Source organism: Amblyraja radiata, chromosome 8 (assembly GCF_010909765.2).
Source record: "Amblyraja radiata isolate CabotCenter1 chromosome 8, sAmbRad1.1.pri, whole genome shotgun sequence".
NCBI lineage: Eukaryota > Metazoa > Chordata > Chondrichthyes > Rajiformes > Rajidae > Amblyraja > Amblyraja radiata.
Window position 1 is genome coordinate 50,388,137 of NC_045963.1, and position 18,177 is coordinate 50,406,313.

The following is an 18,177-nucleotide window of genomic DNA, read 5'->3' on the forward strand; positions in this document are numbered from 1 at the left end:
ATGATCCAAGCCACTTGCTTTGTTGTTGGACAGCTTGTTCATGGCATGATACAACTCATGTGACATAATCGCCATCGAGTCATTACTCTCAATATTGTCGGCACCAATGAAGAGATGGTTGAAAGCTACAAGTTCCTGGGAGTGAACATCACCAGCAACTTGTCCTGGACTAGCCATATCAAAGCAATGGCCACGAAAGCACACCAATACCTCTACTGCCTCAGAAGGCCTAGGAAGTTAAGCATGTCCCCAACAACTCTCACCAACTTCTACAGAAAGCATTTTATCGGAATGGGTCACAGTTTAAGAATAAGGGGTAGGCCATTTAGGACTGAGATGTTTTTTTATATAGACTTTATTCAGGTAATAAATATATACAATACATGAACCGTGCAAAAAAAATTCTTCCAACATTTTTGGAGGCGATGCAAACATTCAATACAGTTTACATATATATTGCTCAAATTTCACAAATTTATCCCCCACCCTTGCCACTCATGTGGCCCACTGGTGTGGAATCCCTTCCCTTATTTCGAGGGGCGTCTCCACCACACCCTGCCCCCCATGTCCAGCAGTGGAAGGACCTTAGACTGTGGTCCTCCCCCACCGAGCCTTGGCGTTGGCTGCACCAAGCTTCAGTGCATCCCTCAGCACGTTCTCATGCAGTCTGCAGCGGGCCAGTCAGCAACATTCCCCGATGGACATCTCACTCCGCTGGGCGGTCAACAACGCTCGGCCAACCGCCTTTTTTATCACAGTCTCTCCCCTGCCAGATACTGAGATTTTGTTTTTTCCAAAATAGACTTTATTCAGGTAATAAATATATATAATACATGAACCGTGCGAAAAATTCATCCGACATTTTCGTAGGCTATACAAATTGTTCAATACAGTCTATATACATTGCTCAAATTTCACAAATCTGTCCCCCACTCTTGCCACTCATGTGGCACACTGGCGTGGGATCCCTTACCTTATTTTGGGGGGCGTCTCCACCACACCCTGCCCTCCATGTCCAGCAGCAGAAGGACCCTAGACTGTGGTCCTCCCCCAATGAGCCTTGGCGTTGACTGCGCCGAGCTTCAGTGCGTCCCTCAGCACGTACTCCTGCAGTGTACAGCGGGCCAGTCGGCAACATTCCCTGATGGACATCTCGCTCTGCTGGGTGGTGAACAACGCTTGGGCAGATCAAAGAGCGTCTTTCACCGAGTTGATGACCTTCCAGCAGCACTCGATGTCAGTCTCTGAATGTGTCCCTGGGAACAATCCGTAAATCACAGAGTCCTCTGTGGCGGTGCTGTTCGGGATAAAGCGTGCCAGGGACCCTTGCATACTTCTCCAGACTCTCTTTGCAAATCCACACTCTGCGAAGAGGTGGGCAACTGTCTCCTCTCCAAAGCAGCCATCCTGAGGGCAGCGTGCGCTGGCAGTGCGGTTCCGATGGTGCAGGAAGGATCTGACTGGGAGGGCTCCCCACACCGCCAGCCAAGCCAGGTCTTGATGCTTGTTGGTGAGTTCTGGTGATGAGGCATTTTGCCAGACAAGCTGGGCAGTCTGCTCTGGGAACCAAGCCACCGGATCCATGGAGTCCTTCCCCTGCAGGATGTTCCATGCTGACCACTGCCCGATGGACTTGTGGTCAAAGGTGTTGGTCCGGAAGAACCTTTCCACAAACGACAGATGGGGCGGCAATGTCCAGCTGACTGGCACATTGCGTGGCATCGGCGCCAGGCCCATACTTCGCAACAGCGGGGACATGTAGAACCTCAGCAGGTAGTGACACTTGGTGCCCACGTACCTTGGCTCTGCACTCCGCCTGGTGCAGCCACACACGAAGGTGGCCATCAGGGTGAGGGCGACGTCGGGCACGTATTTACCCCCATTGTCTGCAGACTTGTGCATTGTGGCCCGTCGCACCCGGTCTATCCTCGATGAACTGGAGGGAGGGACAGGCCACACTTGCGCCAAGTACAGCAGCCCCGAGAGCACCTCACACCTGATGACCAAATGTTTCCCCGTTATAGAGAGGGAGCGTTGCTTCCACAGCTCCAGCTTCTTCCTCACCTTGGCTATCCACTCCAGCCAATTCTTGTCACATGTCTCAGCCCCCCCGAACCAGATCCCCAGCACCTTCAAGAAGTCAGGCTTGATGGTGATGGGGCCGGAAGATCGGAGTCCGCGCCAACAAGCAATCCCCGCACATTAATACCACCCTACACATACTAGGGACAATTTACATTTATAGGGAGGTTTCACGGCAGTCGGGTCACGACCCATGACCCGTACTGTTGCTACGCTACTCTAACTGGAGTACACGCGATGAACTGCAGGTAGGCATTTACCATTGTTTCCAACGTAGCGAGCCCGTTAAAACCCGCCGAAATTGTCAATTTTTGCGCAGTAAATAATTATGGAAATCGGGATAAGCGTGTGAGACATTTAGCCTACTTCAGAATTCCAAAAGTGAGGAGAAATGACGGTAGATAGAAGCGAGAGCTGAAGGGACAACAACAGCCAGAGTGCTTGGCGAACATTGGCCGTTTGCTCACTGCATTTCATCAACTAAGGCATTATTTGTGTTTTTTCTTGATTCCTTTGGGATCTAAAAAGTTTCACAAGTGATAAATCTGTCTGTAAAATTTTAAAATCGCCCATGGTTCTCAGGTGGATTTTTACATACAAAAAGAAAACGCCTCTGAAGCAAAATTTACAGCCAGATTTATCACTTCTGAGACTTTTTAGATACCAAAGGAATCAAGAAAAACCACAAATAATGCCTTACTGTTGATGAAATGCAGTGAGCAAACACGATAATTCCCAATATTTTCAATTCCGATATATGCACGGCCAGTGTTCGCCAAGCACTTTAGCTGTTGTTGTCCCTTCAGCTCTCGCTTCTCTTTACCTTCATTTCACTTCATTTTTGGAATTCTGAAGTTGGGTACATGTCTCTCACGCTTACCCCGACTTCCACAATTTTTTACAGCGCAAACAATTCAACATTTTGGCATTTTTTAACAGGTAGGAAAGTACGCGTTTCTTGCATTAATAACATATACCGGAAGTTACTGATGTCCTCCAGATGGATTGAGTGGCTCCGTGCGTCAAGCCCTATGACCCAGTGACCTTACGTGCAACCCTCTATACCAAGCCTGGGCAGGGCCAACAGCATCCCTCTTCTCCCTTGTCCCATCAGGCAAGGGGTAGAGTGTAAAATGCAAACCTCCTGATTCAGGATTGACACAAATTGCTGCAGTAACTCAGCTGGACAGGCAGGATCTCTGGATACAAGGAATGGGTGATGTTTCGGGTTAAGACCCTTCTTCAGACTGTCTACCTTCAGTTTAAACCAACAACTGCAGTTCCTTCCTACGCCTCCAGATTCAGGGACAGTTTCTTCCCTGCAGTTATCAGGCAACTAAACCATCCTATCACCAACTGGAGAGCGGTCCTGAGCTCCCATCTACATCATGGGAGACCCTCCCTCCGACTATCTTTAATCGGACTTTACCTTGCACTAAACTTTATTCTCTTTGTCCAGTGTCTGCACTGGATTGTAATCATGTGTAGTCTTTCCCTGACTGGATAGCACGCAACAACAAAAAAGCTTTTCACTGGACCTCGGTACACGTGACAGTAAACGAAACTCAAAATGACAAACGTGCAAGGACAAGTCGCTAATTGAGGAGCGCATGCTCTGAAAGTCTGCGACGCTTCAATTTACAACACACTGACTACTTCACAGATTTTAAGAAATAGTTCTCGTAGAAAACGGGTCCAATCAGCTCAATATTATAATCAGAAGTGGCTACGTGTTTGCACTAATATATTCTATAATAAGACAACGACAACATATACATAAGAAAAACAGTATGGTTTAGCTGAACACGTTTATATACTTCAAAAAGCGCATGCAAAATGAGAGCAATATAGGTCGCCAATGTTTTCCGCCCTCCTCTAATTTTATTTGAATGAAACAAAAACAGAGTAGTCGTGAATACCAACGTGTGATCATTACTAAAGAATTTAAATTAAAGGAGTTTCCACTGTGCGCGCAGGGTGTAATTGAATGGGAGTGGTTTGTGATTGAAGAAAGTGGATTGGTCTTGGACTGTAGGCAGAGTCTGCGCCTGGTGAAATCACTAGCTTCGAGCGCACGCTAGCAAGTGCTATTTATTTAGCCTATTTCACCAAGGCTGAGCGGGAATTGCGACTTGGAGGTTTCTCGAATATAGTGGTGTCCTGTTTGGGAACCATGGGCTCCCACTGCAATGGGAATGCCGTGCTGTTTCTTTCTAGTATCCTCGTTCTTCTGGGACTTTTCGTTTGGATGAGGCAACGGAAGCAGGGTTTCTTCTATGGGAGATATAGGTTGGAGTCGTCCAGTGATACTTGGGTCCAGATCCCGGGTAAAGTGGCCTGGATCATTCAGGAGTTGCCTTCGTTTGTTGTACCTGCCTTGTTAATTTATCAGTCGGGCAGCCTGGATACACTGGGGAGCAAACTCTTGCTGTTCTTGTTCTGTGGACACTACTTCCACAGGTAAAGTCGTTATTTTTTTTACTAAGACTGCACGTAATGACCTTTAAACGTTGCCTACTCCACACAGAATCGAATACTACGGGGAGCCGTTTAGTCGTTCAATGAAATTATAGGCTATGGTATTCTCAATATAATTATTCTTATGTAGACCTTTTCCCTCTTATATGCACCCCCCCCCCCCCCCCCCCACACACACCTACCGTCAAAAACATTTAAACCCCTTTTGACAACAATTGTTGCATCTGCTTCCACACTTCCTCTTACCTTGGTTGCTGTGATTATTTTGTTTTTGTAACGGGGGAAAAAACTATTTCTGTATAACTTGGTTTACTGATGCTGGAGGTTTAACCTCTGGCTCTACTTTGAATACCTGGTAATCTAATGTTTTAATCAGATTTGAAGGGCGCAAATCTTGTGCTGGGAGTATGGTCAATGCCTCTGCTGGGGTAAAATTATTAAATGTGTTCTTATAGGACTTGATATTACAATCCCAACTACAGCTCTGTTAAAACTCACCAGCGATGTGTTCACTGCTTCTGAGGATGGTAAACTCATCGGTGCCATCTTTCTTGATTTAACCAAGGCCTTTGATGTTGTTGACCACTACCTACTGCTTGATAAACTTTACTCTATTGGTCTTTCTCAAAACAATCTACTGTGGTTTAACTCATACCTTCGTAACAGACGCCAATGTGTCATCTTTAATGGAAGTCAATCCAATTCCTTAATTGTTGAGAAGGGGGTCCCGCAAGGTTCGTCTTTGGGAACACTCCTTTTCTCTATTTTCATAAACGACCTCCCTAATATCTGTTCTGACTGTCAAACACAACTATATGCCGATGATGCAGTGCTATATACATCTAGTACTAACAAGTCTGAAATTGAAAGATCCCTTCAATCAGATCTTACTTCTGTTCAGAAATGGCTATTATTTAACAAATTAATTTAAAATTAAAATAAATCATGCAGTATGTTATTTGGTACCAGACAAGGCCTGGGTAATTCTGTAGATCTGACTATATCATTTAATGAAGGATCACCATTAGAACAAGTATTGAACTTCAAATATCTTGGTGTTCGGCTCGACCCAACGCTTTCATTTACGCAGCATAGTGAGACGATTACTAAAAAAACTCAGCTGTAATCTAGCTATTCTTTACCGCCATATAAATTGTTTCACCTTTCAGATGAGAAAAATAATTGTCTCTCAACTACTACCAACACTGGATTATGCTGATATTGTCTATCAGAATACATTTGATACACATCTTCAACCCCTCAATTTGTTTATAATAGTCTTTGCAGATTTATTTTAAGGTGTCCATATATAACTCACCACTGTTCTATGTACGAAACTCTAAACTGGTTATCCCCCCCACGCTCGAAGATGCTACCACTGGTTCCAGTTCATCTTTAAATGCATCCATCTCAATTACCCTTCTTATTTAAAACAAGACCTATTACCATACACACCCTCATATTCACTAAGACATATTCAGCAACCCTTCTTTTTCATTCCAAGAACTAACAAAGAAATTGGGAGACGTGCATTTAAATTCAAAGCTCCTTCTGACTGGAACACTCTGCCTAGTACCATAAGAACTATTAGCTCATTTTGTCTATTTAAAAATACACTTTTACCCTTCCTTATAAAACCATGTACCTGTTTCTAGTATTAGAGTCTTCGAGCTCCTTTATCTAGCTTGCTCTGTGTGTGATCATTTGGCATAACTATTGTATATGCATGGCCATTACACTTATGTATTATTGTATTGCATAGTGTAACAAGGTCTTATATTGTATTATGTCACAATATCATGAAATAATATATCATGTAATAATGTTGATAGTATGTATTAATGTATGATAGGTGGTATATGGTATTATGCATCAACATTATGCTGTAACACATAACTATTATTATTATTGGATATGTAAAGCCAATTAACAATTGTTATAAACTATAACAAATGGGGATGGAGGGGTTTTGGGATTGGTGTGTGGGTAGGTGGGTCAATGAGAGCCTCTATGTATGTTATGTCTTGTGCTGTATGTTCTATGTTGGACCCCCTCGAAAACGAGATGACTGTCCATCTCAAGGGGTTATCCATGAATAAACTTGTTTCAATTGGAACCTTCTTAATATCTTGAGTGGGGGTCGGGGTAAAGACTTCATTGGGGTCATCAGGTGGGCACCCTCCTTCCTTGGTGTTTCGTTGATATGCCCACCACACGTCCAGAGGGCTCAACAGTAACACCTGGCGTCCCAGGTGCGCTCCCCTCTGTTTTACCCCTCTTGCTGGTCATTTTGCAGCCCAGTTGGAGTCCTTCCTCTTCAGCCACAGCCAGTTGCTGCTTCGCTCGGCAGCCTCTGACAGTGACCTGACGGCTTGCAGGATGGCCTGTCCTCGAACTCCCATTCCCTTCAGGAGTCTGGTTGTTGACATGGCTACAAACCCTCTACAACCAACCTCTACAGGGAGCACCTGGGTACGCCAGCCACGTTACTCTGCCTCGGCTGCGAAGTCTGAATACTTCAGACATTTGCGTTCATGCGCTTCACCAACTGCAGCCTCCCAAGGCACAGTTAACTCCATGATGTACAGGGACTTCTGTGAGGTTGACCACAAGATCAGGTCCAGCCTGAGATTAGTTGTGATCATCTCTGGTGGAAAGTTAAGCTTCTGGTCTAGATCAGCCTGCAGTTTCCAGTCCCGGGCAGTGTCCAGGAGGGTCGGTTCCTTTCTTGCAAATGGCTTTTCTGGAAGTTGTCCTGCCTTTACAAAAGGGATGGTGTTCGAGAACCCAGGCGTTGGGGGAGGGAGGGCATTGGTGGTAGTTCTCCTTCCTTCCAGTTGTTGCAGGACCTGATTGTGCCCCCAGGTGTAGCGGCCTTGTGAAAGACTGGTTTTGCAGCCAGTGAGGATGTGCCTTAATGTTGTTGGGGTTTGGCAGAGAGAACATGATGGAACCTCTCCAAGCCACTGGTTTAGGTTCTTGGGTGTGGGTGGCTCTGATGATGAAGCTAAGATGGCTTTGTTCCATTTCCCACGGGTCCTTACAGGTAAGCTTACGATGCTCCAGATTTTCCCAGGTAGTCCACTGGCCCTGTTTGGACAGTGAGACTGCCTTTGTGCCTCTCTCTGCCTCCTCTTGTTGACGGACCTCAGCAACTACCAGCTTTCTTCTCTGGATGGATGTTGCCTTGTGCCTTGTGGGTCGACTTGTCCCGAGTCCAATCACACCTCTTCCCTGCTGCACCCCTGAGAGCAGATTTTGCTCGCTGTACAGCCTCCGATGGGGTCCACTTCCTCCCAGTTGCCAGTCTGGGAGCAGCCGCTCGTACTGCATCATCTTCAGACTCGGTCAGGGTCATGTCCAGCCTCCCTTTGGTGCATTTGTATTCTTCTGTGAGGCTAGAGACAGGCAGTTCCAGAGCACTGTGTCCATACAAGCCGATATTGCTGAGGCAACGCAGGAGTCCAAGCCACTTCTTGATGTATGAACTCTCCAGCTTCTCGACTTTGGTGATGGTGACCTCGTAGACCATCAGAGGCCACATCAGATTCAGTATTTACTTTAATGTCATTTTCACTGAGTACTTACATACACAGAAAAAAAGAAAAATTGTTTTTCAATCAGTTCCTGTCAGTGCAGTTAATAAAAGCAGAATAAATACATACAACTTTAAAATTAACTTACCTAAAAATTGAACTAAAAACAGACATTCAGACCGAACCTACCTGAACTCCCGGTGGCTCAGCACTTCAACCCCCCCCCCCCCCCCCCCCCATTCCCAATCCGACCTCCCTGTCCTGGGTCTCCTCCATTGCCAGAGTGAGCAACAGCGGAAATTGGAGGAACAGCACCTCATAACTCCGGAGACAGTGTTCTGCAACAACCAGGTTCAGGAATAGCTACTTCCCCACAGCCATCAGGCTATTAAACCTGGCTCGGACAAAACTCTGATTATTAATAACTACTTTCTGTTATTTGCACTTTACCAGTTTATTTATTCATGTGTGTATATATTTATATCATGGTATATGGACACATTTATCTGTTTTGTAGTAAATGCCTACTATTTTCTGTGTGCTTAAGCAAAGCAAGAATTTCATTGTCCTATACAGGGACACATGACAATAAACTCACTTGAACTTGAACAGTGGCTTTGCTTTGTCTAGCTGTCAACGTATGGGCGAGGTTAGATGTGTTGGTGTATGATGTATGGGGAGGGGACACAGTCCGTAAACCAGTTTTATTGCCTGTGGGAAGAAGCTGTGTAGCATCCTGCTGGTTCTGCAGCTGATGCTCCTGTACCTCTTCCCAGATGGCAGCAGGGCCTGACTTAGATGAAGAGAGGCCCTAAGCTATTTCACTTGTGAGCCCCCCCTCCCAATCCCCCACGACTAGAGGATCAGTGATAGCGCTGTAACTTTCCAAAATAGCTTCCGTGGCTTTTGCATGTGCCTCCCACCTAGTGTCTGACAAATATTTAGGCACTTTTGACTGAGGTTGCAGAAATGATTTTAGAACTGCCCATCTCTTTGTGGAGGATGAAAAGGTATACATTTCATTGATAATTCCAAAACAGTTCACTGCATCAAGGCTGCAATCAACAGCCGAACGGCCCACCAAATTTAATAAGTGAGCAGCGCATGGAATAAATCTTGCAAATTTGTTTGTTTCGATGATTTTTTGCTGCATACCCTTGTACCTACCAGCCATGTTGGCAGCATTGTCATAAGACTGCCCTCGGCATTTTCTAAAGTCAATTTCAAGCTGAGATAGTTAAACACTAAATCAGCCATGCTTTCTCCTGAGTAGTCCTTTAGCTCAAGGAAAGTTAAAAAATCTCTCACTTGGTAAACCGTCTTCAGGTGATACATATCTGATAATTAAAGTCAACTGATCAGTATGTGAAATGTCTGGGGTGGAATCCACTGACAAGTTGAAATATCCAGCCTTTTTCAAGTCAGCCAGAATTGCATCCTTAACTTTTTTTGCCATGAGTTGAATTATTTCCTCACATAGTTTTTGACAAATAAGAGGGATTTCCTGATCCGGAGTTTCCACACTGATTGATATGAGCCAGTAAAAATGGATCAAATTTTGCAACTAGCTCCAAAACACCAAGATAATTGCCGTTATTTGGAGATCCAAATTGTTCATTGTGTCCTCTGAATGGTAAGTCTCGTTCTGCAAGAGTGCATATTACGGCGACAATTCTCTCCATGACTTGCCGCCAGTACTGCTGCTCTGCTTTTATTTGTTCCTGCAGCTTTGAAGTTAACGTCTGCCCTCTCTTTCTTGTTAAGTAGGTCAACATGGCATTCCTGTGTTTCTCTGAGTTTTCATGAGTTTGGATAAGATAGGGGTTTTGCCAATCATCAAACCCTTCAGAAGCTAAAGATGTAGCAGAAGAATAAGATGCAATGTTTGGAAAGAGTTTACAATATACCCAGTCTTTTGAGGGAGAATACACAAGCCAATCTCGGCTATATGTTTCTCCATTGACTTTTGTTGAATAAAAAAGAGCCTTGGAGCAAAACCTAGACTGCTTTTTATACAGTCGCTTGGAATTTGAAAATGGTCCACAACGATGCTGAATTTGAGAGGGGCCGCTTTTTACCCAATACGATACGTCCTCGTGCGATAATTCTGTCCACAAACCAACGTCTGTTGCAGTACATCTATATTTGGCATCATCAATCATTTCTATATTTTCATTTCGAGTCGGCATCATGGCTGTTTCCTCATATTCAGCTTGCTGTTCCACATCCTACTTCGCTGTTTCTGTTTCAGGGAGGTTTTCTTCTGGTTGAATGCTAGCAGATGGCTGGATAGCTCCACCAGACTGATTTCCTTGTGTTAGTAGCAATGTATCTGCTTCACCGCTGGCACTTGTTGCCTCTGTCTGTGGCTGACCCAAGAAAGCAGTGATTGGTCTTAACTTCTTCACCGTATCATTTTCAAGTCTCTTTCTCTTGCGCTTGCTAGCACCACTTTCAAATTTTTTACTCATGCTCAGATTGGAATCTGAAAATAAAAATAAAAATTAATTAATATTCAACGGTTATTAGAAAGGAAACATGAAGGGGCATTCTCACAAAATGCAGTGCACTTGAGTGAAGAAAGAAACTTGTAACTAAACAAACAGGTTCACTACTTAATAAGAGCTGGGGGGGGGGGGGGGTCACATGGTTTGAGGGGAATGGGGAAGACCCAGTGGAACAGACTAGTATTAGGACCCAGCGCAGTCAAACCCAGGGTAGCGGGAATCTGCAGCGTAGAAACCAAAGATATTAGAGGAGCTCCTCTAGTATCTTTGGTGGAAAATATAGGCCCGGTGATGAGTCCAGGCTGCGGGCTGCTGGAGGGTGGTGGAGTGACGAGCAAAGCGTGGGAGGTCCCGGTGGGCGGATGGTCGGTGAGGCAGCGAGGTTCGACGGGTCTGGTGGGGCGGTGAGGTCCCAGGTGCCGCGGTGAATTGGGAAGGGCCCCCCGTGCGGCGGCAAATTGGAAGGCCTCCCGTGCGGCAGCGAGGTGCGTCCGCTCCAGGTGCGGCGTGGAGATGTGTAGGCCCCCTGTGCGGCGTGGAGGTGTGTAGGCCCCCTGTGTGGCGTGTGTGTAGGCCCCCTGTGCGGCGTGGAGGTGTGTAGGCCCCCTGTGCGGCGTGGAGGTGTGTAGGCCCCCTGTGCGGCGTGGAGGTGTGTAGGCCCCCTGTGCGGCGTGGAGGTGTGTAGGCCCCCTGTGCGGCGTGGAGGTGTGTCGGCCCCCTGTGCGGCGTGGAGGTGTGTAGGCCCCCTGCGCGGCGTGTGTGTAGGCCCCCTGCGCGGCGTGTGTGTAGGCCCCCTGCGCGGCGTGTGTGTGTAGGCCCCCTGCGCGGCGTGTGTGTGTAGGCCCCCTGCGCGGCGCGTGTGTGTAGGCCCCCTGCGCGGCGCGTGTGTGTAGGCCCCCTGCGCGGCGCGTGTGTGTAGGCCCCCTGCGCGGCGCGTGTGTGTAGGCCCCCTGCGCGGCGCGTGTAGGCCCCCTGCGCGGCGCGTGTAGGCCCCCTGCGCGGCGCGTGTAGGCCCCCTGCGCGGCGCGTGTAGGCCCCCTGCGCGGCGCGTGTAGGCCCCCTGCGCGGCGCGTGTAGGCCCCCTGCGCGGCGCGTGTAGGCCCCCTGCGCGGCGCGTGTAGGCCCCCTGCGCGGCGTGGAGGTGTGTAGGCCCCCTGCGCGGCGCGGAGGTGTGTAGGCCCCCTGCGCGGCGCGTGTAGGCCCCCTGCGCGGCGCGGAGGTGTGTAGGCCCCCTGCGCGGCGCGGAGGTGTGTAGGCCCCCTGCGCGGCGCGGAGGTGTGTAGGCCCCCTGCGCGGCGCGGAGGTGTGTAGGCCCCCTGCGCGGCGCGGAGGTGTGTAGGCCCCCTGCGCGGCGCGGAGGTGTGTAGGCCCCCTGCGCGGCGCGGAGGTGTGTAGGCCCCCTGCGCGGCGTGGAGGTGTGTGTAGGCCCCCTGCGCGGCGACGAGGGAAAAGGGTTAAATAAACCACATACCTTTTCCGTTGTCCTGCACTTCCAATGATTCAAGGATCTGTGGAGCAAATTCCTCTCCACAATTAATATATACCTCACCTGCATTTTAACCCCTCCCCCCCCCCACACCACCAAAGCCTCCGGAATCGCAAGCACTGGTAGGTTTTGTAACAACGGCACTATCGCACAGCGCCACTGATGGTAGGTTTTGTAACAACGCCACAATCTCAAAATTTTAACACACCTTGGTGCAGCGAGCATAGGCCCCCCCTAGATCTCCAGGCCCTAAACTTAAGCTTGTCTATCTTATAGGTAAATCCGGCCCTGGATGGCAGAATGGAGAAGATATGGTGTGATGAGTGATAAGGGTCCTTAATAATGGAGATGGCTCTGCGGATGCTGCGCTTCTGATAGTAATCCGAACTGCAGGCACCACAGTTTCAGCTTACCAGGAAGCTAGGTCTTGTCTATGCTAGCAAGGCCTTTGATGGTTTTTTCCCTCAGTTGGTCACACTGGTCTGAGTCTTTGAGGCTTGCATTGTACCACAGTCCTAAACTCTTGACTGGCAGCTCTGACACCATTGGAATGGGTGTTTCATCAATGTGGAATCGCTTGTCTATGATTTTTCCTCTGATGATGAATATGCTCCTGGATTTGCTGGGTTTCAACTTCATCCGGGCCCATGTTGTGTTTGCATGAAGCTTTTCCAGCAGGCGCTTGGCACATGCGATGTGTGAGGTCGGGGTGGTCATGTCCTCCATGTAGACACGAATGGGAGGTAGCCACTGCCCAGACTGCAGCCGCTCTCCTACGACCCACTTGGAAGCTCGGATGATCACTTCCATCGCCATGGTGAAGGCTAGCGGGGAGATGGTGCAACCTGCAATTATTCCCACTTCCAGTGATTGCCATGATGTTGTGCATTCTGTTGTTGAAATACAGAATTGCAAATCTTGGAAGTAGTTCCTGACCAAGTTTGTAATGGTCTTTGACACATGGAAGAACTCGAAGGCTGTCCAGAAGAGATAATGGGGAACAGATCCAAAAGCATTGGCTAGGTCTTCCCTTTTTGCAGACTGGATTTGATGCCATATCATGCTTGTGTGTTTTAAGCATCCAGAGAAGCCTAGTATACCAGCTTTCTGTCAATCAGGTTGTTCTGTTTCAGGTAGGTTATCATCCTTTGAGCAACAATGCTAAAGAAGATCAACATTCAAGAGATTGATTTGCAGGAATTGGTCGATGTTTGAGGCATCTTTTTCCTTGGGAAACACCACTCCCCCTGCTCTTCGCCATATTTTTGGGATGGTTTGCTTTCTCCATGCTATCTTCATTTGCCTCTATAGGAGCAGTAGAACATTTGGAGCATATTTGTACAGCCGGTATGGAACTCCGTTTGGTCCTGAAGCTGAAGCTGCCCTTGCCTTCCTTACGGCTTTCTTGACTTCACTCCACCTTGGGAGGCTGTCGTCCAACTGGTGTTCTGGTTGAGGAATGGGTGGCATGTCTGGAGCTATCCCCCTCTGCTCAAATATTTGGTTGTCTATGTACGTTGATTTCAGGTAGTCCAATTCCCTCTTTGACACCTTAAGTGACCCGCTCTTTTCATTTGTGAAGAGTCCTTTCACAAATCTGAAGGGAGCCTTGTAGAAGGATGTTCTTGCCCTCTCCTTCTTGCGTTGAGTTCTGAGGGTTTCTGCTCTCCGCAGTCTTCTCAGGCATTCCTTTAGATCTGCTTGCAGGAGGTTGATGCCCACTCTTTCCTCCAGTGAGGATTTCCTCCACCGTTTCCTCAGGTCCCTTCTCTCTTTGATTATGCGTTCGATTTCTCGCTGCCTTCTGAGCTTGGGAGGGGTTGTTTTGGGTGAAGAAAGGGAAAGTGTAGCGTTTGAAGGTAGTGGTGGCTACAATGGAGATTAATGAAAACATGGACTACCAGTTCTACAATCTGATAAATATGAATATGACAAAGAGAACCATTGGGGATAGAGGTGAGGTAAAGATGGGGAAGGGTATCTGGCAGGTGAAATGTATGTGAACTAAGTGGAGAGAACTGGAAGGGGGGCAAAAATGGATGATGGTGGGAAGTGGGAAAGGAGAAAAAATTGGAAGGATCCTAATACTGGAGATGGATCAGATGGAAAGACAGTAAACGGAATACGAGGTGGTTATTGAAAGGGAAAAATTCAATGTTTATATTACAGGGTTGTACACAACTAAAACATAATGAGGTTGTGTTCCTTTTGTTTGTGTTGGGCCTCTATGGTAATAGAGAAGGCAGTGGATGGACAGGTTGATATGGGCATGGTAAGTAGTTGAAATGGCATACAACCAGGAGTGCAGGATGGACACTGCAGATAGAGAACCAAAGCTCTCAAACTGGTGGCCTCATTTGTATTTGATCTTGCCAAATGTAGAGGAGGCCACTTCGAGAGGAACTGAACGCAATGGATGAGAGTGGAGGTACAAGTGAATCTCTGCCTCGCTTGGAAGGGCTGTTTGGGACCTTAGATGGTAGTGAAGCAATAAGTGTAAGGGGTGGTACGCTGGCACAATGGTAAAGCTGATGCCTTACAACACCAGAGACCCAGGGTCGATCCTGACTACGGCTGCTATCTGTATGGAGTTTGTGCATTCTCCCCATGACCTGCATGGGTTTTCTCCGGGTGCTCCAGTTTCCTCCCACATTCCAAAGACGTACAGGTGTGTAGGCTAATTGGCCTGATAAAATTGTAAATTATCCCTAGTGTGTGTAGGATAGTGCTTGTGTATAGGGATCGCTGGTTGGTGCTGACTCAGTGGGCCAAAGGGCCTGTTTCGTACTGTATCTTTAAACTAAAGCGTTGCACTCCTTGTGGTTGCAAGATAAAATGTCGGGTTCAAGAAGGACGAGAGGATCAGGAGTCACGGAGGGAGTGATCCCTGTAGAAGAAGAAAGTGGTGGGGAGGAAAAGATGTAAGTGACGGGCATTTTGTTGCAGATGGTGGAAAAGACAATGTATGATGTGCTGGATGCTAGTAGGGTGAAAGGTGAAGACTCTGGGCACTCCATCTGTGTGGAAGGAGGTGGGGTAAGGTGAGAGTAGAAGTCTAAGAAATGGAAGAAATGCCAAATGGAAAGTCCCATTTCCATATAAAGGAGTGCATTTTAAGTCCTGGAATGGAAGGCATTGAGAGCAGATGTGGTGGTACAATGCGTAGGACATGTTTAGAACAAAAACTAAGTAGTCATATGATATTGGAAGGATATCCTTTTGTGGGGGGAAAGAACATCAAAGAAAATAAACCATGATTTCCATTTTTTTACTTGTATATTAGGACGTGGATTTATGGATACTTCACCAGAGGGGGATCTGTTCACATCTCCTTTGTTTTGCAAAGTATTTTATTTTGCACTTGGAATGGGTATCTTCAAGGACACAACTTGATCTACTGTACAAGCTATGATGATAGCTGGACAACGGACTTCAGATTTTTGTTCGGTAAGTTGTCATAATCATGAATCTTCTAGCATTTACATTTCTTTATTATGCAATTAATATTCCATTGTGTTATTACTTTGTGCTCACTGCCCCCAACATTGTGCCTTTTTCTGTGAATTTAATTCATGTAAACTTTAAGCTTGTCAATTGACGACCCATCAGTTTTCTTCTGCATGAAAACCTTCTCTAATCTTAATAATTCTCTTTTAATGTTGGAGTGTAATTTTAGATTTGACTAGATTGTCCCTAGCCTTTTGTTGTAAATTTTTTTTTTCCTGATGTAAATTGCTTTTGGTTGTGATGAAGTCTTTGTTTGTACAAAAGAGGGTAGGTTGAAATAATGGTGTTTGTTTGAGAATACATTCGTTATCTTTGATTGATTGAACCTGTGATAAAACAAATTTTTCAATAACATTTAGAAATGTGGTTGGGGAGCAGGGAAGAAGGGAAGCTGGTCCAAATAATAATCTCCCAGCAGATTTATATCTACATATTTGTGCACTCAAAATGTATTTCTATTATCCCTCAAACCTCTGCATCCTCCAAAGAACTGCATAGCATTATAACATGGGACAAGGCTAGATGGCTTGTCAGTTGACATTCCATCCAGTTTACTTCTGTATCAAAACCCTCCACAATAGGTGCAGGAGTAGGCCATTCGGCCCTTCGAGCCAGCACCACCATTCAATGTGATCATGGCTGATCATCCCCAGTCAGTAACCCGTTCCTGCCTTCTCCCCATATCCCCTGACTCCGCTATTTTTAAGAGCCCTATCTAGCTCTTTCTTGAAAGTATCCAGAGAACCTTCCTCCACCGCCCTCTGAGGCAGAGAATTTCACAGACTCGCCACTCTCTGTGAGAAAAGTGTTTCCTCGTCTCCGTTCTAAATGGCTTACTCCTTATTCTTAAACTGTGGCCCCTGGTTCTGGATCTTAACCATCAACTTGTATTGTTGGAATTTTAGACTTGACTCTCTTCTGTTGTCCCTAGGCTTTCCATCACTTTCTCTACAGAAGGTGCTGATTGTTCCTAGTAAAACCTTTCATCCCTTTGCAGTGCTCTGGTACGGCACCAGATTACAATTCCAGCACTGCTGTCAATACCTCGCATTTTGATGATAAAAGGGGTGTCCAACATTGGCTAGATATGTCAGTTTGGTGTGAAAATCTTATTTATCTCTTTATGTGGCTGATTTGCTATTTCAAATGTTTATCTTGACTTCCCAATAAACCTAGATTAGAAAGAATACATATAGGTAGGATGCAAATATATATCAATCTAAGGCAAATATTCAATTTAAAAGCAAGATATAATCACACTCGGAGATCGTTTTTATGTATCATGCCTATGTTTTGTAAAACACAGTGCTGCAGTAAAGGGCCTGTCCCACCAGCATGCGACTCCATGCGGCAAGCGCGACCTAACGTGGTCGCTTGAGCCGTACGGCCTCGCGGGGCTGGTCCCACTTCGATCGCCGGAGTCGTATGGAGTTGTGCGGAGCTGGTCCCGACATCGCGCGGGGCTCCGAAAAACTGACCGTGTTCAAAAATTCCACGCGTTAACGGCCTGCCACCCCACAGCCGCCTTTACGCACTAGCACCACCTCGACGGGCATGCACAGCGTCTCGACGCCGTACGTCACGCGCGAACTTCCCGCGGACCGCTCGAACTTCACGTCACTCACTCGACCTCCGCGCGGCCCCCGATTCTGGTTTGGTCGCGCTTGCCGCATGCAGGCGCATGCTGATGGGGCCGGCCCTGTATGAGGATCACTCGACCTCCGCGCAACCCCCGCTTCCGGTTTGGTCGCGCTTGCCGCATGCAGGTCGCATGCTCGTGGGACAGGCCCTTTACTCGCGGGTCAGGCAGCGTCTGTAGAGGGAATGGACAGGTAACATTTCAGATCGGGACCCTTCAGAATGGTTTGTAATATGTGCAAAAGAGTTAGATGATTCGTTGTAGTGGAGAGACTGAGAAGGGAAACTTGGACTATCTTCTCCAACATTGCCAATCTTCCTAAATTTTCCTCCAAACTGTATCCATTTCAAACCTGCTGCCCCCTCGGTAGATGTTCAAGGGCACATTCCAAGGCTGGGTTTCCAGCAATGTGGAAGCATTGTATTTAATGGAATTCCTTGGAGTTCATTTGAGACATTTTAAAGCTGCTGAAGGTCACAAAAATCCTTAATGATGGGTAATATTTAGATCCAATCATTTCTGCTCATTCTGAAGTGAGAGCAGAAATGTTTTGGGCAATGAAACTGTGGCCTCGTAAGTTTTACTTTGATTTATTGGATCTACCCTGTTGACATGTTGGAATCTCATTCATTGGGCAGCAGGGTTGTGATTGTGGAATCATAATTGGCACAGCAGATAAGAAATCTATATAATACATATCAGTTGGGAAGATGTTATAACATTCAGATTATTACAGCAAAAAGTAAACTAAAGTGCTGGAATAACTCGGTGAATCAGACAGGACCTCTGGAGGACAAGTGCAGGTGATGTTTCGGGTTAGGACCTTCTAGTCAACTGATTGTAGTGGGTAACAGAAAACTTGAAAATAGAGGTGAGGGTGGGACAAAGCCTAGCAAGATATCCTGATAAGTGGATACAGGTGAAGGGAGACAGAGTCTAAGA

General features: G+C 46.8%; 1 protein-coding gene across 2 annotated transcripts in view; it reads left to right on the plus strand.

Moving 5' to 3' along the window:
• The first annotated feature begins 4,105 nt into the window (after positions 1-4,105).
• LOC116976196 (3-oxo-5-alpha-steroid 4-dehydrogenase 2-like) overlaps positions 4,106-18,177 on the plus strand; it is a 39,338-nt gene continuing 25,266 nt past the window's right edge. For both annotated transcript variants that reach the window (XM_033025863.1, XM_033025862.1), the window contains exons 1-2: positions 4,106-4,542; positions 15,373-15,536. In XM_033025863.1, the coding sequence (XP_032881754.1) occupies positions 4,256-4,542; positions 15,373-15,536 (451 nt within the window). In that variant the 5' untranslated portion in view covers positions 4,106-4,255. The remainder of the gene's footprint in view (positions 4,543-15,372; positions 15,537-18,177) is intronic.